Below are 22,156 nucleotides of genomic sequence, written 5' to 3'. Positions count from 1 at the left end.
AAGCGACCACGAGATACTCGAGCTAGAGATAGAAGCGAGAGCGTCTCGAAAACGACCAGAGGCAAGGTGGAGACTAGGGAAGATGGATATAGAACGTTTCGTGGCGGAGTGCGCAAGAGAGAACAGCGGCCTGGAGTGGCTGCTCACCGGTAGCGGAAGCGGAGCAGACAGAGCGGACGATCTTGCCGGGAGACTAGTCGCAGCAGTGGGAAGGGCACTGGATGTGTCGACACCGAAAACACCACCCAACACCGACCTCAAACCATGGTGGAACGAAAATTGCAAACGGTGCAACGCCAGGATGAGGGAGGCACGCGACAAAACTCGAGAAAGACTGGGAGACCTCACATTGCGAGCGGCATACGTCAAGGAGCAAAAGGCAATGCAATGGGCGGTCGTCCAGGCCAAGAGGGCCCTCATGAGTAAGATCATCAACGGATTCAACGAAACGAGAGATGTATTCCGCGCGATCAAATGGGCCAACGACAAGACCGACAGACGTATTCCACTGTTGCAGAGACCAGACGGTACGAAGACGACCTGCACAGCAGAATCCGTGGCTCTCCTTCTGGAAACCCATACTAAGCCACACACAGGCTCAGAATGGCGGTTTCAGGAGCCCAACCCCGACGCAATTGAGTGGCCCCCTCTGTCTTCGGACGAGGTGAAGGCTGCCATCTGGAAACCTGCGAACACTGCGCCGGGAGCGGACCGCATCCCCAACGAGGTATGGAAAAGGGCGTGGAAACCTCTAGGTAATCTGATAACGGGACTATATAACCTATGCCTAGACAGCGGACACCACCCGAGCACATTCAAGAAAGCCGACCTCGTGGCAATACCGAAGCCAGGACGCCCACGCCAAGCACCACGCTCGTATCGCCTAATCTCACTTCTCCCCACTCTGGGCAAAGGCCTCGAGAGAGCAGTGGCTAGGCGGCTCGCGGAAGAGTCGATAGAGAGAGAAACCATCCCGAGAAACTACATCTGCGCCGTGCCAAAAAGGGCCGTTACCGACATGCTCATTGAGCTCCGTGGAAGAATCGAGGACGCCCAGGATTGGAAAAAGGTCACCTCAATTTTCACATTCGACATCAAGGGAGCTTTTGATGCAGTTGACCCAGCGAGAATGGAGCACCGCCTGATTGAGAACCGCTGGCCAACGAAGCTATGCCGATGGGTCAGAAGCTTCATGGAAGATAGGGCTGCAAGCATGCGCACCGAAGGAGGCGTCACCACAACCCTTGTAGGAGGTTCCCTCCCGCAAGGCTCGCCGGTCTCGCCAGTGCTGTACATGCTCTTCATGGCCCCATTGTACAAGAGAAACCCCGCACTTCTCGGATACGCAGACGATGGGTCTCTGGTGGTTAGTGGTCCTGCTTTTAGCAAGAACTGCGAAGTCATCCAAATTCTCATGAGGGAAGTGTTGAGGTGGACGGCCAACAATGGACTGGAGATCGACCCCGGAAAGTCAACACTGCTGCACGTCAAGGGCAGAAGAAAGGTCGCAGGAAATCCGTCCGTCACAGTGGAGGGTCTAGGCACGATTGAACCCACCCCGGCTAATGCCTCGATGCGATGGCTGGGGCTGCATCTAGACGCCAAACTTCTCTTCGACAAGCACATCGCGCACGTGACCGCGGGTATCAACCGAGTGGCGAACGGCCTGAGGTATCTGGCCGGTTGCTATAAGGGAGCAGATACGGAAAGCATGCTCCATGCGGTACGCGCGTGCGCTCTGAGCAAAGCACTCTTTGCGGCCAGCTCTTGGACTGGGACGGAAACGACAAAAACGGCCTCAGACAAGATAAATGTTGCCCTTAGAAAATGCTTACGGGCGGCTCTCCCTATGTATCGCACCACGCCAAGAGAATGCATACACCATGCGGCAAGCTTTCCACCTTTCGAGCTCCTCCTGGAAGATGAAAAGAGACGAGAGGCGGTACGATGGCACAGACTCGACGACAAGCATCTACTTCGAGGGCCGCAGTACAATCCAGTGGTGGTGAGGCTGCGAAAACTGCTACCTGCCGAAATGGAGAAGCACACCAAGCTCAGGCCAAACGCAGCTGGGCCAGACATGCCGTCTCGAACGTGGCTAGACAAGGAAAAAGAGGCAGAGGCACACAGAGCGGAAGTTGAGATGGCCACCCCGGGAACGATCATTGCCTACTCCGACGGATCGAAGCACGAGAATGGAAACGCGGGCGCGGGTTGGGTGATTACGGAAGATGGGGCTACGCTAGAGGAAGGGCACGTAGCTCTGGGAAAATGGATGGAAGTGGCCGACGCTGAGGCGATTGGCGCTCTCGAAGCAGCGAGGCGGGCCACGGCGCGCGAAGGTACCGAGGAAATCTGGCTTTGTCTGGACAACCAAGGAATAGTGAACCGCCTCCGCAACCCATCCACCAGAAACAGCACATCTCAGGACGTTATTGATGAGACAAAGACAACCCTTCGCCGCTGGGCGAGCGAGAGTCCTGGGAGGAGAGTCCATGTGCTGTGGGTCCCAGGCCACATGGGCTTGGAAGGCAACGAACTGGCAGACGCGCAAGCAAAACTGGGGTGCCAACAGACGACAACGGAACCCCGCGTCAGCCTGGCCGGAGCACGGAGATGGAGGCGAGACCGTCTAAGTCTCGAATACGGGGAATGGTGGCAGAAGCAAAAAGGATACCGCCCACTGGGAACTGGTGTCCCCGCCGAACCCCCCTTCCGTGTCTCCCGCTACGACGGCCTCACCAGGATTGAGCTAGGCCACATCCTGGCCGCCAGAACCGGAGATGGTGACTTTGACGAGTACCATGACCGATGGGAACACAACTGTCCACGCGGGTGCCGAGCTTGCAACCAGCCAAAGGAACGAGGACACTGGTGGACATGCAGGGCACTGCCGAGGCCGTGGAGCCAGAGATTTGCTGACAAGCTTCTGAAAACAACAAAAGCAACAAGTCACGTTGCCAGCGTTTTACGCCGCAATCTCAAGTTCCTTGAAGAAAGACAACAGCCCGAGCGCCCCGAGACTACCCAGCCACTACCCACTGCCAGCACCGAGACATGAAGGTGGGATTTTGAAGGAGAGATGAGAGTGGAAGAGAGATGGGAGAGGAAGGTTAGATTGGGAGGAGACGAGGTAGTAGGATCGGAAGGAGATGTCGAGAAGGATTCCATGAGGAGGTTTTGGGGGGTCCTTTTCCCGTCCACCAACTACAGAGGAGGGAAAACTCTCAAAAAAATGCAGCAACGGCCATGCCCGCAAGAGGACAAAACCACGCGTAATCCGCCGGGGACAAACCCCCGTGCCGAGAGCCGGTGGCCTTTTAGACTAGACTACACGCGGTTTGTTGCAAACCAAAAACACCAGGTAACCAACCCTGGAACCCCGCAGGTTCGCCCCCGGGCTGCGCTGGACAGAGAGTCCTCCTGGCTTCAATGCCGGACCCTAAAAAGTCACAGGAGATGCTTGAAGTCTATGCGCACCTGCAATCGCTGACCGCCCGGGAGTAGTTTGGAAGATGACATCATCCGACTGCTTCCGTCCGGAATATGCCGTCGTATTGCTGCGAAATAACAGTAGGTAGACGTAAAAGAATAAAATCAAATCAAATCAAATCAAATCACGTCGTGTCCTCTGGCACCCTTCAGGTCAAGACGGTAGCTGTGGGAGCCTACAGCCTCTAAGACCTGGAGCTTCTGGTATCTTGGCCGGAGTCGCTTGCCTGGGCCTTCTTGCTGCACAGTATGGGAGCTTTTTGCCAACCAAACCCAGTCGCCGGGCTGGAAACGTCGATGTGGTTGTCTGTGTCTGTTCGACTGTTCCTCCATAGCAGACTTGGCGGCGCTGAGAGAGGCTTTGGCCCAATCCGTGTGGTCTGCCAAGCTCTTCAGGATTCTTGTTGCTTGAGCTATGGGACTCGTGTTGGCTGCAACGGGGGCTGCTAGGGGGGCAATGGCGTCGGGCTGCAGCTCAACCAAGTCAGGACTATAGCCGTGGGACAACGTGAACGGGGACGTCTCTGTTGAAGCCGCTGGGGCTGCGTTCAGGGCAAACTCCACAATTGGCAGGCAGTCTAGCCAGTCTGAGCGGTCGTGTAGGAGTTTGGCCATCTTTGTCTTCACCTCAGCATTTGTCCTCTCAGTGGCCCCGTTGGTCTGTGGGTGGTAAGCGGTGGACAGACGACGATCGATCTTCAGGGTGGTACAGAGTCGTTTCCAGAACATGTTGGCAAATTGGCGGTCAGAAGCAATGCTGTTAGGAAGACCATGGCGAGGGTAGTAGACTTCCAAGAAACGGCTGGCAAGATACTCGATATCCAGGCTGCGGCAGGCTATAAGGATGACACCCTTGGACAGATGGTCCACCACCGTCATGACGTGCTTGTAGACTTTTCCTTCCTTCTTGCACGGCGGGAGAGGGCCAATCAGATCTATGCCAATGTCACGCCAGATGCGGTCAGGTACCGGAAGGGGCTTCAGGAGACCTTGCTTGAGCTGGCGCATGACGTTCGTGCTACCGCAGATTTCGCAGTTGCGGCAGAACCGTTTGACATCCGCTGTGTAGTGCGGCCAGAAGTAAGTCTTGGAAACTTCCTGACACATGATTCTTTGGCCGGGGTGGACTAGTGTCACGGAATCGTGAATCTCTTGTAGCAAGGCTGTCCTCAGAGGTTCCCACTGGGGTACCCACAATCTTGATCTGTATCGCAGTCGACCTTCGGAGTCCAATGAGCATTCGGACAGTGACACTCGCCAATTAGTCTTCAAGCTGTCTGGCCATTTGGGCGCCTGAGAGGCAACCACTGCGCATGCTGCCGCATAGTCAGAGTCGGCTGACAATGCTTGTTCCCACAGTGTACTGAGGGCTTCCTTACGGAACGGGGATGGCAGTGTAACGCGAGCAGATCTGACTTTCAGGGCACCGTCGGGCAAACACTGGAGGAGCTGTTGGTTGCGAGCTTGTAGGCGGGGATCATCGGGACCTGAAGGCATGTGAAGACGGGAGAGAGCATCGGGCAGTGGGGACAGTTTCCCGGGACGGTGTTCCAGTGTTAGGTCAAACTCGCTTAGCAGGTTAGCCCAACGAGCTTGCCTCTCTGTTAACTGTTGCGCAGAGGTAAAATGCAACAAGTTCTTGTGGTCTGTTAACACTCGGATGGGTCCCTGGGCGCCACGTAACTCTCCTCTCCACTCTTTCAGGGCTCGGACAATTGCCAACATTTCTTTGTCATGGATCTCGTAGTTGGACTCGGCAGGAGACAGCTTCTGGCTGATGTAGGCACATGGAAACAGGCCATCTGGATGCTGCTGCAATAGGACAGCTCCGGTGCTGTAGCCTGAAGAGTCAGCTTCGACAGCTGTTGGCAGGGAGTGGTCGAAGAGGCGCAAGACGGGCGAAGCACAGAAGAGATCTTTGAGTGACGAGAAGGCAGCTTGGCATTCTGGAGACCAGACGAAGGGAACTAGGTGACCAGTCAGTGAAGTGAGAGGGACGGCTACCTCGGCAAAGTTCTTGATGAACGGGCGGTAAAAATTAGCAAATCCTAGGAAGCCACGGAGCTCTTTCTTGGAACTGGGTACGGACCAGTCTTTCACTGCTTGCACCTTGGCAGGATCCATTGTTGCTTTTCCAGGCTTGATGATGTAGCCCAGGTACTTGACTTCTTGTACACCGAACTCGCACTTGTCGATGTCAACCGTCAGTCCGGCCTTCACGAGCTTGGTTAGGACGTGGTTAACTTGTTCCTTGTGCTCGTCGAGGGAGCCATCGGTGTACACTAGGATGTCATCAACGTAAGCAGAACAAAACAGGTCGAGGTACTCTTGCAATACGGAATTCAGGAAGCGTTGGAATTGGGCAGGAGCATTGGACAAACCAAACGGCATCACGTTCCATTCAAAGGAGCCCAGGCGCGTACGGAAAGCGGTCTTCCATTCGTGGCCTGGCTCGATACGGATATTATGGAACGCTGCAACGACGTCAAGCTTAGTGAACCACTTTGAACGGCTGATTTGGCGTAGTGTTTCCTTGAAGTTGGGTAACGGGTATCTATCCTTCTTCATCAGCTTGTTCAACAGACGGTAGTCCACGCAGAATCTAAGTCCACCGCCAGGTTTCTTGACGAACAGGATGGGGGCAGCAGCAGTGGAACTACTCATTCGAATGAACTTCTTGTTCAGTAGGTTCAGTAACGTTTGGCGCAGTACTATCAACTCATCGTGGTGGCTTGTGGTCCCTGCCAAGGGTAAGCAGGCTGGCTCGGTGGTCGTCGAGGCCCTGACCCAGGCTGACTACGACAAGTGTGTCGGCAAAAACGTCAACGTCGGCGGCGCTATTGTCCCAGCAGTGCCCTACGTTGACCGCAAATCTACGACAGACGGCCCCCCTCGCCTATGAAAGAGGGCCCTACGGCCGGACAACGTCTACGCATCCTTCAGCACAACGTGCACAAAATGAAGGCTGTTCATGAGACAATACTTGAGGCTGCTGCAACCGGAAAGGCGGACATTGTCTGCATCCAGGAGCCTTATACCATAAAACTCAAAGCTGGGTATAGAACATTGACGCAGCCGGGCTTCACCCTGGTTGTGCCGTTTAATGTTAGGAATCTCGAGGCCATGCCTTTGCGCCCGCGGGTCCTGACCTACGTCCGCCAAGGCCTGCCGTTTTCTGTGCTGTTCGAGTTTGGCGATGCTGAGAGTGATATTCAGACCCTGCGCATCCTTGCGTCGGAGCCGTTTTCGCTTCTCAATGTCTACAACGAACGCCAGCTGACTGTGCAGCCTGTCCCCGAGACCCAACCCCGCCCCTATACCATTGAGCGCACCAATCTTTTATCGCGCAATATTGACACCAGTACTTTGCTTCTCGGCGACTTCAATCTCCATCACCATTGGTGGAATTCCCAGCGAGAGCATCCCCACGAACCACGAGCTGACTCTCTTGCTAACTGGCTGATGTCGCAGAATGCCACCCTGATTGTCGACGACGACTGCGTTGAACGCAACGGCGGCACATACGTCAACAGCAGCACGACCTCGGTGATCGACCTCGCATTTTCCCTGCGGTCTCGACCGGGCCTGTTTACGAACTGGAGGTATCTTCAGGAGACGGGCTCCGATCACCGGGCCATCAGTTTTGATTACGTCAGCACCACCACACCCAAAACCCTAACACGTAACCCGGCGTTCAACACCAAGACGGCCGACTGGTCGCTGTTTCGCAAGGAATGGCTGGCTGGCCAGGCTGACCTTGAGCTTCAGCTGTCCCTGGCAGAGATTTCTGCAGACGGTGACGCAATGGCGCGACTGCTTTCCGAGGCCCTGCAATCTGCTTGTCAGAGGTGCATGTCAGTGAAGAGGCACAGTGCCCGCGCAAAGCCATGGTGGACGCCCGAGCTACAATCACAACGTCAGGCCGCATCGCGCGCAGAGAGAAGATACAGACGAGGCAGGCTGTCGCTGGTTGAGTTTCATTCGATTCGCAACAAGTACACCCATGCTGTCGAAGATGCTAAGTCTACTCACTGGACTACCTTTCTTTCTGACGCTGACAACGAAAAGGTCTACACAGCCTGGAAATACACCAAGCCAGCCACGGCGAGTTACTTCCCCCCCATCCAGGGGCCAGACGGGTTAGCCAATACCCCCGAGGAGAAGAAAAAGGCTTTCCTGACGCTACTGGGTGCTACGTCTAGCGCAGGTGTCGACCCTGGACCTGACGTTGCCGATACACACGACCCCCATCACGACCCCCATCACGACACCCCCCCGAACGACACCGACCGAAGCATATACCCCTGGCCTGACCTTACAGACCACGAGATCAAGGAGGCAATCATGTCCGCCAACGCCAAGAAGGCCCCCGGGCCCGACGGCATGAACGCCAAGATCATCCAGATCGCCTTTGAGGCCCATCCCGCGCCCTTTCTCTCCGTCTACAAAGCCCTGTCTCGCCTCGGAATACACCCCACACTCTGGAAGCAAGCTACTGGGATTGTGCTCGCGAAAGACGGAAAGGCTGATTATTCAGTCGTAAAGTCCTACCGCATCATCTCACTGCTCAACTGTCTAGGCAAAGTGCTCGAGAAAGTCTTTGCGACCCGCTTAGGGTACCTCGCTAATTGCCATGACAGCTCGCTTCTAGACGACACTCAACTCGGAGGCCGCAAACAGCGTTCAGCCATGGACGCCGCTCTCGTATACGTCAGCCACCTGCAGAAGGTCAAGGAGATGAAGCTCGTTCCAAGCACTCTCTTCCTTGACGTCAAGGGCGCTTTCGACCACGTGTCAAAGCCCTACTTGATGCGCAGCTTACGTGAGCTCGGTCTTCCCCTGGTGTTCCGAAAATGGGTTGCTTCGTTCCTCCAGGACCGTACTGTCGGCCTGCACATCGAGGGTCAGCCGTTTCCGATGACCCCGGTTAACATCGGCATCCCCCAAGGTTCCCCCATCAGTCCTCTACTCTTCCTGTTGTATGCTCGGCATATAGTGGCTCGGGTGGCCGGCGACACACCACAACTTCAGCTGTCGTATATAGACGACTTCAGCGTAACCGTGGCGTCCAAAAGCCCGAGGCGTTCGGCGGCGCTTCTCGAAGAACTCGTGACGGAGCTGCGGGCCAAGGCTCGCGACTACGGCATTGAGTTTGAAGAGAGCAAAACTGAGCTGATCCACTACACCGATGCTGCAAAATGGGCCTCCCAAACTGTCCGAGTAGGTGATGTCACTGTGCGTCCCCAAAAGATGGTCAAGTGGCTAGGTTTCCATTTCGACAACAGACTTTCGTTTAAACAGCACGTCCAGGCACGGACCCAAAAGGCTGAGATCGCGTTCCGCGGCTTGCTTCGGCTCGCTTCGAACACGCGTGGACTGTCCATCGCGGCACTCCGTCAGCTCTACATCTCCTGTGTGGGTACCGTCGCCGATTACGGATCAATTCTCTGGTATGACCCGTCAAAACCCCAGCTCAGTCTGCAAAGGGTATACCAGAAACTGCAAAGCCAAGCTGCCGCCCGTATCCTGGGTACATTCCGCGGTTCACCAACACGCGCTGTCGAAGTCGAGGCCGGCCTCCCGCCCCCCTCTATTCGATTCGCCAAAGCACGCATGGCCTACGCCGCTCGCACTCTCCGCCTCCAACGCAACCATCCCGTCCGTGTTGCGTCCCAACCCGACAAGGACGAGCTTGCCCCCGATGACTCAGACCTGCCTCTCCTGGGGCATAACATGAGTGTCAAGACTCGACTCGGCTGCATCATGCGCGAGTTGAAGCCATTGGTGGCAGGCATGTGGAGACGAGAACGTCGCCGACAGGAGTGGGATAGTCCCTGGCAGCCGCCACTGACCGACCGCATCTCCATCGTCGTCGACCCTGGACCCAAGGAGGACGCTGCCGTCAGGCATGCCCAGTCCTTGTCAAGACTTCCGAACGATGCCGTCACCGTGTATACGGACGGCTCCAAAGAAGGCTCCAGGTGCTCGCTTGCAGCGTGCGTGGTCGATACCAAAACCGGTGAAATCAAAACGAAAGTCAGTCATCGACTGCAAGATGTGGAGGTTGCAGACTGCGAGAGCGCCGCCATCGTGGAGGCACTCACGCTCCTCGCCAAAACAGAAAAGAAAACAAAGCAAGCTCGCCCCTGCTATGTGTTTGTCGACAGCCAAGCTGCCATTGCGCGGCTCCGCAAGCACGGCCACTTCGCGTGGCAGGCCCGCCGCGTCCTAGGTACATTCACGTCGCCAGTCACGGTGATGTGGTGTCCCGGGCACATGGGCATAGCGGGGAACGAGATTGCAGACGCGGTTGCACGCCAGGCTCTCGAGAGTGATGATGAACGCAAGTTCAGCTCACTGGGCAGTGTCTTCGCCAGGGTTAGGAGGTTTACCATGGACAAGTGGGAGACTCTCTGGGCTTTTGAGCGAGACACCGCCGCTGGTCCCTCCCATGGCTCGCACTACCTGCGTACCATCGGTGGTGATCCAGTTCTCCGTGCTAAGGCGCCCAAGGTTTCCGGACCAAGATGGCTAACCTCGGCGTACTTCCAGATGAAGGTGGGTAAAGGCAACTTGTTGCCCTATCTGCTGCTCATCAAGAAGACGGACTCGGACCGGTGCCGCCGCTGTCAAGAACATGAAAGCGAGAGCGTTGAGCATGTGCTGCTGCACTGCGCCGCATTTTCTGCAGAGCGTCAAGAGATGGCCGTGTCGCTGTGGTGCAGTGGTATAGCACCTGGCAAGGCTTTTCGGTTAGCTACCGAGAAGTCGTAGGTTCGATTCCTACCAGTGACGCCAATTTTCTACGAGCAGTCAACCTTGACTGGGGCACTTGGGGTTAGTGCTGCTCGTTGGAAATTCATACCAAAAGCTATTCATGTATTTCCTTTCTGTCATAACTTGGGGATTATATTTGTGGGATCTTAGATGTAACTGCCTCCCTGCCAGGGGTTTGGAGTATATTATGTGTAGTAGCTAGCTTGTTTGAGATTCCGTTAAACCTTGATTCGTGTATAGTATTAATATACACCTCGCCATAACCCTGTCAGGTTCCATGCGAGTAATGAATAAAAAAAAAAAAAAAAAGGGCAAGGACTTCTTCCCGGAGGCCGCCGAGATCCAGCTCGAAGCGGGCAGCCTGAGTGGCCACAGAAGAAGGTTGGTCATTAAAAGGTTTTAGGGAAAGGGAAGTTTGCAGCGCAGAACAAGGTAGTTTCAATCGTTTCACGAGGGCCTGGGATATGATCAAGGAGACTGTATTTCCGGTGTCGACTAAAGCTACTGAGTTGTGAGAGCCGTTGATTACAACGTCAACAGATAAGGAGCCTCTCACAAGCAAAGGGGACGTTCCCTTCTTGTTCTTACCCCTCCGGGGGCGACTGTCACCGGAGGGTCTCAGTTTTCCGACTGAGCAGTGGGCAACTGTACGACACCGAAATCGGCATCCAGGTCATCGTCTAGCTGCGGCGGCGTGGGCACGTGTACACCGCGGACACGGGCAGGAGGCGCGTTCCGGTTGGGAGGCACATCGTAGGGGCATTCCCGTACAAAGTGACCTGAGGCGCCACAGCGGATGCAGAGGCCAGCGCGACGACGTCTCTCTCGTTCCTCTTCACTCGCCCAGCGGGCAGTGCGGCGGGCAGCAGGCGCACGAGTAGGCTGGGGGGCAACGCGACGGGTTCGTTCCCAGTCCATGGCGTCGGGATGGCGGTGGGCAGCGGGGGCGGACGGGTAATAACCGGAGCGGCGGCCAGAAGTCGACTCGGCATCGAGCTTACGCTGCCGCAGTTCCTCGGCAGCTAACACGACCCGGTCTAAGTACTCCGAGAAGACCCGGGGAGGGAACGAGTTCGCCACGTATTCCCGAATGGGCGTGTCGAGGCTGTCCTTCAGCCACCTAATCTTCTGTGAGTCCGCCGCGTCCAGAGCTTTGGCGCGGGTCAGCAGGTCCTCAAACTCCTGCAGATGGACCTCGATCCTTCTGCCTCTCTGCTTTAACCGCGAGAGCTGGTCTTGTGCCTTATCTACGGCAACTTTGTCCTCAAACGCTCCCTGCAGCTCTTGAAGGAACCGGTCGCAGGAAACGGGGCCGTCGTCTGTTAGTCGGGTCTTGATTGACCGCATGCGGCTGCGGGCCAAACCCTCGGCCTGGGCATAGATCGAGACGATGAAGTCTCGGTCGGCCACATGGCCACGCTCGCAGTGCCATATTTCCAGTGTAACGATCTATGGATCGAGGTAGGCTCAGGCTCCGCCCTCACCGCCGTTTACACCGCCGTCCACACCGCCTTGCATACCGCCGTTACTCACCGCCTGCCAAACCCGTGTGCACACCGCCGTTGTCAAGGGTACGCGTCATGCCTCTACCGCGTGTATATAGATAGTGTTGTTTCCGCCCGTTTTCTTGTACATTAGTCTTTTCTCTTTATCTGTTTCTTAATTTATTTCTGCTGTTCTAAAAGCGTTCTCCTTTAGACCGTAAAGCCTTACAATAGAAACAGATCTTTCTTCGTCCTCTCGACCCCGTTCCCTGTCCTCGTTCCTCGACCTCGTTTCTTGTCCTCGTTCCTCGACCTCGTTTCTTGTCCTCGTCCCTCGACTACGTTCCTTGAACCAGACTCTGTTCCCACCTTGTCCCCTCGTCCAACGCCAATTACCTCCGTTCCCAACGTTCCTGTGACCGTCACATGTCCTACCGCGTCCCCCCTCAAGACCCTGATTCTGACTCTGACGCTGCTTCTCAAAACTCTGTCTTCTTTGACCCCGCCTCGCCTCCCGCAACCATGTCCAACCCCACTGTCCCCGGCCCGAGCAACGCAGGCCCCTCCATGCAAGACTTGTTCCAAGCCCTCCAGACCATGCGTGAGGAAAATGAACGTGCGCAGCAACAACTGCGCGCAGACAACGAACGCGCACAGCTACAACTGCGCGAAGAGTTCTCCCGCGCGCAACAACAGCGGGACCAGGAGATCGCCAATCTCCAGGCCTTTGCCCGCGCTGCCACTGCCTCCCCTGCTCCCCCCGTTCTTGCTACTCCGTCCGTCCCCGTTGCCACAGCTGACGCCTTTGTCAAACGCCCCAAGCCCAAGATTCCCGATATTCCCCTGTTCAGCGGCAAGAGAGCCGAGTACCGCGTTTGGGCCATGTACGCCCGCCAAAAGATCGCGCGTGACGGTCCCTCCATCGGTGACGATGGGGACCAGTACACATATCTTTTTGCCCGCATGTCCACCGAAGCCCAGAACCTTGTTGCTGTTTACTTTGCCCGTGGCCTTGAGATGGGCTACACCGCTGCCACTTTCCTCGCATACCTGGACAGAATGTTCATCGACCCGTATGCTGCCGAGCGCGCCTCCACGCAACTCCAGAACCTCCGCCAGCGGGATAACGAGCCGTTCGCTCTTTTCCTGCCCAAGTTCGAGAAGTTGCTCGGCGAAGCTGGTACTGACTCCGACCGTGCCAGCATCTCTATCCTGCGCACCGCCCTCTGTCCAGAACTGCGTCGGGCCATGGCGAACCCGAGGACGGATTACACCTACGAGGATTACAAGTCCGAGTTGTTTACCGTCTCTTCCAAGCTGGAGGAATGCAACGTCCTCGAGCGTTCTTCCAGCAGGATAACCCCGTCCTTCCCTGCCAACCCTGCACCTGTCCGCCACCCCGACGCCATGGACTGGACCCCCACCATCACCACCACGGCCCTGAAGCCATTGACCGACGAGGAGCGCGAGCGCCTTCGCCGCAACCGCGCCTGCTTCCGCTGCCGCCAGACTGGCCATCTGCGCCAGAACTGCCCGCTAAACTTTGCTCCTACTACCACTGTCCCTGTCCGCTCCGCCAACCTTTACCAGCCTGCTATGCCGACCCCGGCTCTGCCTCTGCCTCTGCCTCTGCCCGCGCCTGCGCCCACGCCCGTGCCCCGCGACATGTCGGGAAATGGAGAGCTCTAGGCGAACGTCGCCGTCTAGAGCCCCAAGGAGAGAAGATCGCTCGGGAGGAAATGGGGGCTAGGGGTACTTATATAGATGTTGTTCTAAATAAAACTTGTTCTACCTCTGCCTTCGTCGACTCCGGTTGCCTGTGTCTTGCCACTGTCTCTCCGCGCACCGCTACCCGCGCCCACGCTGCCATCCTGCCCATCTGCCCTCGTCCAATTGCTCAAGTAGTTGATGACCGAAATCCACCCGTCATAGACCAAGTTGCTGTCTTCGATCTTGGTCTCGGAGGATTGGACGAGAAACTTTACGCCTACATCGTCCCCGGTCAGTCTGAAGACCTTATCCTCGGTCAAGGATGGATTGCCAAACACGATGCTTCCCTTCGCCCCGCGCAAAACGAAGTATTCATCCGCCTGCCCACGCCTCTTCGCCTGACTACAACCACCGCTGACCCCAACGTTCTCCCCGTCTCCGCCCGCGCCATCCGTGCCTTCCAGTTGAGAGCCCGACGCTCTCCCAATGTCCGCATTTTCTCCGCCACTCTTCACGACATTGAGAAGGCTCTCAAGGCCAAAATTTACACCGACCCCCGCGCCAACTGTCCCGAGTGGCTCCTTCCTGTCATCGACGCTTTCGACAGGAAGCAAGCTTCCGAGCTTCCCCCGAACCGCCCTGGCATTGATACAGAGATCCGCCTTAAACCAGGCTTGTCCCCGCCCTCGTGCCCTCTGTACTCAATGAGCCGAGAAGAACTGCTGCTGCTCCGAAAAACTCTCTACGACTTGCTCGACGCTGGCTTTATCCGAGCCAGTAGTGCTGAGGGAGGTGCTCCTGTCATCTTCGTGAAGAAACCTGGTGGTGGTCTTCGTTTTTGCGTAGACTACCGTGCCCTGAACAGCGTCACGGAGAAGGATGGTTACCCGTTACCACTGATCAACGACACCCTCCGTGACATCGCTGCCGCCAAGTACGTCTCCAAGGTCGATGTAATCTCCGCGTTCCACCGTCTCCGCCTGAAAGAAGGTAGTGAAGCCTACACGGCCTTCCGCACCCATCTCGGCGCGTATGAATGGCTAGTCACCCCTTTCGGCCTCACTGGTGCTCCTGCTGCTTTCCAACGTTTTATCAATCATGTGCTCTCCCGCTGGCTCGGTATCTCCTGCTCTGCTTACCTCGACGATGTAGTGATCTACAGCTCTGACTCCCGCAAAGAACACCGTAACCTTGTCTGTCAGATCATCCGCGCTCTCGGAGATGCTGGCTTACAGCTTGACTGGGATAAAAGTGAATTTGAGTCCCCGTCCATCAAGTACCTTGGTTTCATCGTTGAACCCGGCTCCGGCATCCGTGCAGACCCTGACAAAGTCAAGGCTATCCAGGAATGGGAGGCTCCCACGTCTGTCCGCGGAGTCCGTAGTTTTCTTGGGTTTGCCAACTTCTACCGCTGTTTTGTCCCCGAATACTCCACCGTCGCTGCTCCCCTGACTCTGCTGACCAAGAAGGATCAACCCTTCAAGTGGGAAGACGAACAACTCCGTTCGTTTGAAGCTTTGAAGAAGGCCCTTGTCTCTGCCCCGCTCCTTGCCACCTTTGACCCTGACCTCCCCACCATCGTTGAAGCCGATGCTTCCGGCTGGGCCCTGGGAGGTTCCCTCAGACAGCAAGGTGCTGATTCTCTTTGGCGTCCCGTTGCCTACTTCTCGCGAAAGCTTAGCCCAGCGGAAGTCAACTACCCTATCCACGATAAGGAAATGTTGGCCATCCACTCCTGCCTCCGCGCCTGGCGCTCCTACCTCGCTGGCATCCCGTTCGAAGTACACACCGACCACCAGAACCTTTTGTACTTCCAGAAGCAAAGAACCCTGTCAGAACGCCAACGCCGCTGGGCCCATGAATTGTCCGAGTTCGACTTTCGGTTAATTCATCGACCCGGCGTTACTCAAGTGACCTCCGATGCCCTTTCCCGCCGCGACCAAGACCTGCCCCAAGACCTCACCGATGAACGCCTCCAGTCCCGTGTCCACCAAGTTCTGCGCCCTGACGGGCCCGACTTCGTCATTGCCGCCGCTGTTTGGGCTAAAGAGCCTGACAAAGACCCCGAAGGAACCCTGACCCTCGACCACGCTGCCCTAGATGCCCCTTTTGCTGACCCGGAACTCCAGACCCTCTGGCACTCGGCACTCACCCATAACGAACGTTATTGGCAAGCGCGACAAGCTGTCCAAGAACAAGCCCGCTCGTTCCCCAACGAGTGGGGCCTTCCTTGGCAGATCAGCGAGTGTACCCTCGACTCCGCCACCCGTCTCCTCTGGCGTGACCGCCTGTGGATCCCGTACTACGAGCCCCTCCGCACTCGTATCATCCAGCAAGTCCACGACTCCACGCTCACCGGTCACCCTGGAGGATCAGCAACCCGTGATCTAGTCAGCCGCTCCTACGCTTGGCCTGGCCTCTCTGACGATGTCCGCCGCTTCGTTGGTAATTGCGACACTTGCGGTAAAAGCAAGATTTGGCGCGACCAGAAGCGTGGCCTCCTGAAGCCCCTGCCCGTCCCGGACCGTGCCTGGCAAGAACTCGCCATGGATTTCATCGTCGGTCTCCCTGAGTCCGAAGGCTGCACTACAATTTTGGGAATCACCGATCGGCTGTCGAAGAGTAAAATCTTGATACCGATGCAATCTTACACTGCCCCAGATGTTGCCAGAGCCTTTATAACCCATGTCTTTGCTCACCACGGCCTACCTCGCGCCATCACTTCCGACCGAGGCCCTCAGTTCACCGGTTTATTCTGGACAGAAGTCTGTCGCCAACTCTCCATCACCCGCCGCCTCTCCACCGCGTTTCACCCCGAGACCGACGGCGCCCAAGAGCGTTCCAACCAAGAGATCGAGACTTACCTTCGTGCCTTCACCGCTTTCCTGCAAGACGACTGGGCTGCACTTCTTCCCCAAGCCCAGGTCGCCCTGAACAACCGTACTGCTATTGCCACTGGCCTTTCCCCGTTTTTCTTTACCCACGGTTACAACATTGACCCCCTCGACTTGACTACCGACCACGAACCAGGCTCCACCGTCTCCCCCGCCACTGCCGGCCACAACTGGCTCGCCAAGCACCGCGACGCAACCGCGTTCGCCCAAGCCTCCATGGCTGTCGCCCTCGAAACACAGGAACGACATGCCAACCGGGGACGCCAGGCAGCGGAAGCTTTCAAAGTCGGCGACCGAGTCTACCTGCGTCTGCGCAACGTGCGCACCATCCGCCCCTCCAAGACACTCGACTGGCTTGCCTTGCCGTACCGCGTGATCCAAATCGTTGGCACACACGCCGTAAAACTCGACACGCCCACCGGTATCCACCCCGTCTTCCACGTGAGTCTTGTCCGCCGCGCCCGTGATGACCCTCTGCCTTCCCAAGTCCTAGCCAACCCGGAACCACCTGCAATCGCGCCCGAAGAAGCCTCCGGCGATTTAGTGGCTGGCGAGTATCTTGTCGACGAGATCCTACGACACAAGGTCGTCGACAAACGTCACAAAGTGCTCGTCCAGTGGACTGGATGGGCAGAGCCAACGTGGGAACCCTTGTCACACGTCAAAGACACAGCAGCCCTTGAGAGATACGAGCAGACCCACGAGTGCCCCTGGAAGTTGCCAGTAGTCCCCCGGAGGAGAGGGAGGAGGAGGCGATTGTAACGATCTATGGATCGAGGTAGGCTCAGGCTCCGCCCTCACCGCCGTTTACACCGCCGTCCACACCGCCTTGCATACCGCCGTTACTCACCGCCTGCCAAACCCGTGTGCACACCGCCGTTGTCAAGGGTACGCGTCATGCCTCTACCGCGTGTATATAGATAGTGTTGTTTCCGCCCGTTTTCTTGTACATTAGTCTTTTCTCTTTATCTGTTTCTTAATTTATTTCTGCTGTTCTAAAAGCGTTCTCCTTTAGACCGTAAAGCCTTACATCCAGGACCTGGTCGAACCAGGCGTCAAATTCCTCGGGCTCGGTGGAACTCAGCGAGGGAATCTTGTAGCGCAGTTTTGCGCGACCATTCTCGTTACCAGCCGCTGAGGCGGCGGCGGCAGCAGCAGCGGTGGCGGTAGCAAGCGCTGCTTGGGAGGCTTGGGTTTGGGCGGCTGCCTGCTGGGCGGCTTCGCTCTGGTTCTCCAGCATAGCCAGCATCTTGGCAAACTTGCTCTCCAGCTTGGCGAACCGTTGAGCATATATTACGGATAGGGCCCGAAGAAAGGATTAGGGTTCCGGGTACAGCCAACGACTCGGGACAATGATAGGTTCCTGAGGTGGACAGTCGGGCCTGTGGAGGAAGACGTCAGTTAGACAGAGTGCTAAGACGTATGGTCGGTTGAGATGAAGAGGCAACACACAACTTAGATGGCTATTCTGAGAATAGAGCGGCACAAAGAGGAAGGAGGAGGAACAATCACACACTTCAAAGAAGAAGAAAGGTTGAACTGCAAAGAAAGCAAGAACAGAATGGTATAAAGAAGAAGAAGAAGGTAAGCAAGTGCATGTGATTGTTAAGCTTGGAGAACAAGAGTAAACCTGATCAACTCAGGGCAGGAGACGACGATATTTATGTTGTCGGCGCTCCTGACAAAACTCTGTCTTCCCAAGCTAGAAACAATCAACATCTAACTACGAACAAAAGATAAGTCTCGTGTAAACAAGACGTAACAGGTTCGTAACAATCGAACCAGATAACAACCCCCACCTAAGCACGCAATGGCAATTGCAACAAGAAAACTCCGCAGCAGCAGAACAACGTCTATCAGAGCACCCGTGCTCAGCACATCCCACGACAACCTCATATCCGTTGATCAACTCACGATCTACACAGACCAACCTGTGCCATAAGCGCATCTTCATAGGTCGCCGACCTTCGGCGTTGTGGAAAAGAAGAGTGGGGTAGGTCTCATGCATAACCCTTAGCATGAGCAGTGTCAGGATAGCTATTCATGACAGTAGCCCCCCTTTTTATGACTGATTTCCACAGCAGTACTAAGATCGTCTGGCGTTAGGCATCCTCTTGTAGAATTCTGCAACCTTCTCAGGTGCATTGGCTAAATGGTCCAGAGGTTCCCAGGAGGGTCCATCATGTTCATAGCCCTCCCAAACTACTTGATATTGCAGAGGGCCACGCGAAGACACGCCTATAATTTCCTTGACCACAAATTCTTCCTCGCCATCTACTATGACGGGAGGAGGAGGAGGGTTTTTCTGGCCAGGAAGAGGATCCGACGCACATGGTTCCAGCAGACAAACGTGGAAGACGGGATGAACCTTCATAGTGGCAGGGAGTGCCAACTCGTAGGCATGCGAAGACACCTTCCGTAGAATCTTAAATGGGCCAAGCTTCTTGAAGTCCAACTTCTTTGAAGGACGAGTAGTTCGAATATTTCTACTCAAAAGCCACACTAAGTCCCCTTCTCGAAGGAGAGGGGCGGAAGATTTGTGTCGATTCGCGTACTCGGTCATCCGCTCACGGCTCCACGTAATTTCAGTCTTTAAAAACTGACAAATGTTGTCAAGCTCTTTAACAAAGTTCCGCAACGGGCCTTTTTCCACAGAGACTGGGAGCGACTCACGCCCACTTCTGGGGTGAAACCCGTGGTTCGCAAAGAAGGGCGTCAGCATAGTAGAACTGGACTCGGAGTCATTGTAAGAGAACTCCGCCAAGGGCAAAAGATCAGCCCAATTGTCCTGTCTATAGTTGGTGTAACCCCGCAGGTATTGCTCCAAAATAGAGTTCACACGCTCAGTCTGACCATCGGTCTGAGGGTGGAACGCAGTACTCAGATTTTGCTTTATGCCCAACAGTTTGGCTAAAGCCTTGGAAAAAGCCGACGTAAACAGACTACCCCTGTCGGACACAATGTCCAATGGCAGACCGTGGAGCCTATACACTGCTGACAAATAGAGCTTAGCAAAACCTGCAGCATCCAGCGAGGAATCGCAAGGTATAAAGTGAGCCATTTTGCTAAGCCTATCGACGACAACGAGAATCATGTCAAAAGAATTGGAGACCGGCAAGCCGGTGATAAAATCAAGGGACACAGATGTCCACCGAGCTTGCGGAATGGTCAGAGGTTTCAGTAGACCGTAGGGACTATGTCGCGCGGACTTGATCCGTTGGCAGACCTCACAATTTCGGATGTACCGGATGACATCACGACGCATCCCGGGCCACCAGTATTCCCGAACAAGAAGTTCAAAAGTGTTCTTTTGTCCAGGGTGTCCGCTAGGCATAATATCATGACAATTCTTCAATGCACGAACTCGTAGATCCTCGTTCGGCAAATATAGAAGGTCGTTGACAAACAAAAGACCGTCATTGTCAAGCCTGCAGACACTGAGGTCCACATCTGGAGGTTTGGTCGACTGGCCTCGAAGAGCAGAAATAACATCAAGAGCCCACTTGTCCGTGGATAGCGCGATTTTTACCTCGTCTACCAAAGACATGGTACCAATAAAATTTTCAGGGGGAATAATAGGAGCACACAGCTCTTTATCCTCCTCAGAAGAAGAAGAAACGAGGTCTTCGTAGCGTCTGGTCAGGGCATCAGCTCTAGAATTCAAGGAGCCAGGCCTATAAGTGATGACATAACGGTACTCGCTCAGTTCCATAGCCCACCTCGCTTGCCGTCTGTTCATGGCCGGAATTTGCTTAAGAACGGCTAAATTCCGATGGTCCGTCAATACCAGAACAGGTTTTTCCAGACTTTCAACCATGAATCGCCACGACTTTAGAGACTCCACAATGGCTAACAACTCCTTGTCACCTACGCCGTAGTTACACTGGGCAGGATTCATTTTTTGAGAGAAATAGGCCACGGGGTGTAGTAGAAGCCCCTTGTCAGTCGGGTGGTATTGAGACATGACGGCAGATATTACACGGTCAGACGCGTCTGTTTCAATAACAGTGTCCAACAGGTAATCAAAGTGCTTGAGGATAGGTTCAGAGCAGAAAAGGTCCTTCAGGGTGTGAAATGCTGCCTCACATTCAGAGGACCAGACAAAAGATTGCGTCTTTTTAGTCAACTCGAAGAGAGGTGTGCAGATTCTAGAGAAGTCACGGATGAACCTCCTATAGAAATTGGCAAAACCCAAAAAGGACTGGACTCCCTTAACAGTTCGGGGAGCCTCCCACTCACGGACAGCCGCAACTTTAGCGGGGTCCATCTTCAGAGCATCGGCTGAAATAACAAAGCCAACAAAGGTAGTTTCAGTCTTGTCGAATTCGCATTTTTCACCCTTGACAAACAGACTGGCCTGCGCTAATTTTAGCAGGACTTTGCGCACATGAACATCATGTTCCTCTTGGTTCAGAGAGAACACCAGGATATCATCCAAGTAACAGACACAGAATATGTCCAAATACTCCGACAAGACCTCGCTGACATATTTCTGACACGTGGCAGGAGCATTGGTGAGCCCAAACGGCATCACATTGTACTCAAAAATGCCATATCGAGTTCTGAAAGCTGTCTTGTATTCATCACCTTTCTTGATGCGAATCAAGTGGTACGCGGCTCTCAGATCCAGCTTTGTAAAAATGTTTCCCGTAGCCGCCGTGCGCAGTGATTCATTGATCCGAGGCAGAGGAGTTACGTCTTTGATGGTGATATCATTGACGGCTCGGAAATCAACACAGAATCGTAAACTGCCTGGCTTCCTAGCAAAAAGAATCGGGGAAGCCAGCGGCGAAGAGGAAGAGGAAATAAAGCCTTTAGCAAGCATGCCATCTAGATATTTTTTGACAGCCTGCAACTCGAGTGGAGTCATATCGTACAGCGGGGCCTTGGGGTATTTCGCATCGGGAACGAAGTTAATCGCATGATCAATGTCCCGGTGAGGTGGTAGTTGATCAGCACCTTCTCGAGAGAACAGAGGAAGTAGGTCATGGTATTTCTTCGGGATGCGTTCAAGGAGCCGTGCATGCTCTTGTTCCGGAGTTAGGTCCTCCTGATTGAGATAATCCAGGACTTCCTGAGCGGTGACACGATAAATCTGTAGTTTCTCAGCTTTGGCAAAGCGATGCAAAGCCTGAGACGACACCGTCACACAGGAACAAGACACAGCTGACGATTGTGCAATAAAAGAAGGAAGGGGTGAAGTGGCTGAAGCAGGAGCAGATCCCTCAATCTGACTGCCAGCGGTAGAAGCAATATTTTTGTCGTTTTTTGTATAAGAAAAATCAAACGAAGCGCCAGAATCAGTAGAAGCAGTCGAAACAGAAGAAGAAGAAGAAGAAGAATCAGAAGCTGCCACAGCATTGCCATCGGCGGTAGAAGTAACCGATATCTTGAGCGTATTGGAAGGCCAAGAAATTTCCGGGTTATGGGCGTCGAGCCAGCATTTCCCCAGGATGATGTGGTAGCCCCCAAGCTTCGTGATTTGAAAAACCAAAGTTTCTGAATAATTAGGAAAAGAGAGGGACAAAGGAACTTGGTGGGTCACTTTACCCGCAGCAGTTTCACTACCATCAACAACATGGAGCGACTCGGCTCTGGCCTTGAGAACAGTAGGAATCTGATGCCTTGCTATAAATTCAGAATCCACAAAACAAGTTGTTGATCCCGAATCCACCATAGCGTAGGCCTCAATGGAATTATTCACTGTCACAGGAATAACCAGAGGGGGAGAGTTACCATAATCGATAGCATTATCAAGAGAACAAGTGCTGATTCTCAAGAGACCCTCATCAGCAGCGT

The 22,156-nt window shown here is 54.9% G+C and overlaps 9 protein-coding genes across 9 annotated transcripts; 5 read left to right on the top strand and 4 right to left on the bottom strand.

Annotated features, from left to right (window-relative positions):
• Nucleotides 1–301: 301 nt before the first annotated feature.
• Nucleotides 302–1,824, top strand: BROUX77_007557 (uncharacterized protein; the record flags this gene model as incomplete). The annotated part of the gene is made up of 3 exons (XM_073752665.1): nt 302–527; nt 597–1,671; nt 1,749–1,824. 3 exons carry the CDS (start codon nt 302–304, stop codon nt 1,822–1,824), a joined length of 1,377 nt encoding a protein of 458 aa, XP_073601850.1.
• Nucleotides 1,825–2,143: 319 nt separating this feature from the next.
• On the top strand, nt 2,144–3,061 carry BROUX77_007556 (uncharacterized protein; the record flags this gene model as incomplete). The annotated part of the gene is made up of 1 exon (XM_073752664.1): nt 2,144–3,061. The coding sequence occupies one exon, from the start codon at nt 2,144–2,146 to the stop codon at nt 3,059–3,061; it is 918 nt and encodes a 305-aa protein (XP_073601849.1).
• Nucleotides 3,062–3,612: 551 nt separating this feature from the next.
• Nucleotides 3,613–6,156, bottom strand: BROUX77_007555 (uncharacterized protein; the record flags this gene model as incomplete). Its single annotated transcript, XM_073752662.1, has 1 exon — nt 3,613–6,156. The coding sequence occupies one exon, from the start codon at nt 6,154–6,156 to the stop codon at nt 3,613–3,615; it is 2,544 nt and encodes an 847-aa protein (XP_073601848.1).
• A 234-nt stretch (nt 6,157–6,390) lies between these two features.
• BROUX77_007554 (uncharacterized protein) lies at nt 6,391–10,266 on the top strand (the record flags this gene model as incomplete). The annotated part of the gene is made up of 1 exon (XM_073752661.1): nt 6,391–10,266. One exon carries the CDS (start codon nt 6,391–6,393, stop codon nt 10,264–10,266), a length of 3,876 nt encoding a protein of 1,291 aa, XP_073601847.1.
• A 621-nt stretch (nt 10,267–10,887) lies between these two features.
• BROUX77_007553 (uncharacterized protein) lies at nt 10,888–11,616 on the bottom strand (the record flags this gene model as incomplete). The annotated part of the gene is made up of 1 exon (XM_073752660.1): nt 10,888–11,616. The coding sequence occupies one exon, from the start codon at nt 11,614–11,616 to the stop codon at nt 10,888–10,890; it is 729 nt and encodes a 242-aa protein (XP_073601846.1).
• Nucleotides 11,617–12,179: 563 nt separating this feature from the next.
• BROUX77_007552 (uncharacterized protein) lies at nt 12,180–13,442 on the top strand (the record flags this gene model as incomplete). Its single annotated transcript, XM_073752659.1, has 1 exon — nt 12,180–13,442. One exon carries the CDS (start codon nt 12,180–12,182, stop codon nt 13,440–13,442), a length of 1,263 nt encoding a protein of 420 aa, XP_073601845.1.
• A 50-nt stretch (nt 13,443–13,492) lies between these two features.
• On the top strand, nt 13,493–17,119 carry BROUX77_007551 (uncharacterized protein; the record flags this gene model as incomplete). The annotated part of the gene is made up of 1 exon (XM_073752658.1): nt 13,493–17,119. One exon carries the CDS (start codon nt 13,493–13,495, stop codon nt 17,117–17,119), a length of 3,627 nt encoding a protein of 1,208 aa, XP_073601844.1.
• Nucleotides 17,120–17,333: 214 nt separating this feature from the next.
• Nucleotides 17,334–17,606, bottom strand: BROUX77_007550 (uncharacterized protein; the record flags this gene model as incomplete). Its single annotated transcript, XM_073752657.1, has 1 exon — nt 17,334–17,606. The coding sequence occupies one exon, from the start codon at nt 17,604–17,606 to the stop codon at nt 17,334–17,336; it is 273 nt and encodes a 90-aa protein (XP_073601843.1).
• An 837-nt stretch (nt 17,607–18,443) lies between these two features.
• BROUX77_007549 (uncharacterized protein) lies at nt 18,444–22,034 on the bottom strand (the record flags this gene model as incomplete). The annotated part of the gene is made up of 1 exon (XM_073752656.1): nt 18,444–22,034. The coding sequence occupies one exon, from the start codon at nt 22,032–22,034 to the stop codon at nt 18,444–18,446; it is 3,591 nt and encodes a 1,196-aa protein (XP_073601842.1).
• Between the last annotated feature and the right edge of the window lie 122 nt (nt 22,035–22,156).

This window comes from Berkeleyomyces rouxiae (assembly GCF_048999995.1).
Source record: "Berkeleyomyces rouxiae strain 22BRR77 chromosome Unknown BrBRR77_ptg000012l, whole genome shotgun sequence".
Classification (NCBI taxonomy): domain Eukaryota; kingdom Fungi; phylum Ascomycota; class Sordariomycetes; order Microascales; family Ceratocystidaceae; genus Berkeleyomyces; species Berkeleyomyces rouxiae.
Note: the sequence above shows the minus strand (reverse complement) of the source record. Positions and strands in the feature narration are given on the sequence as shown.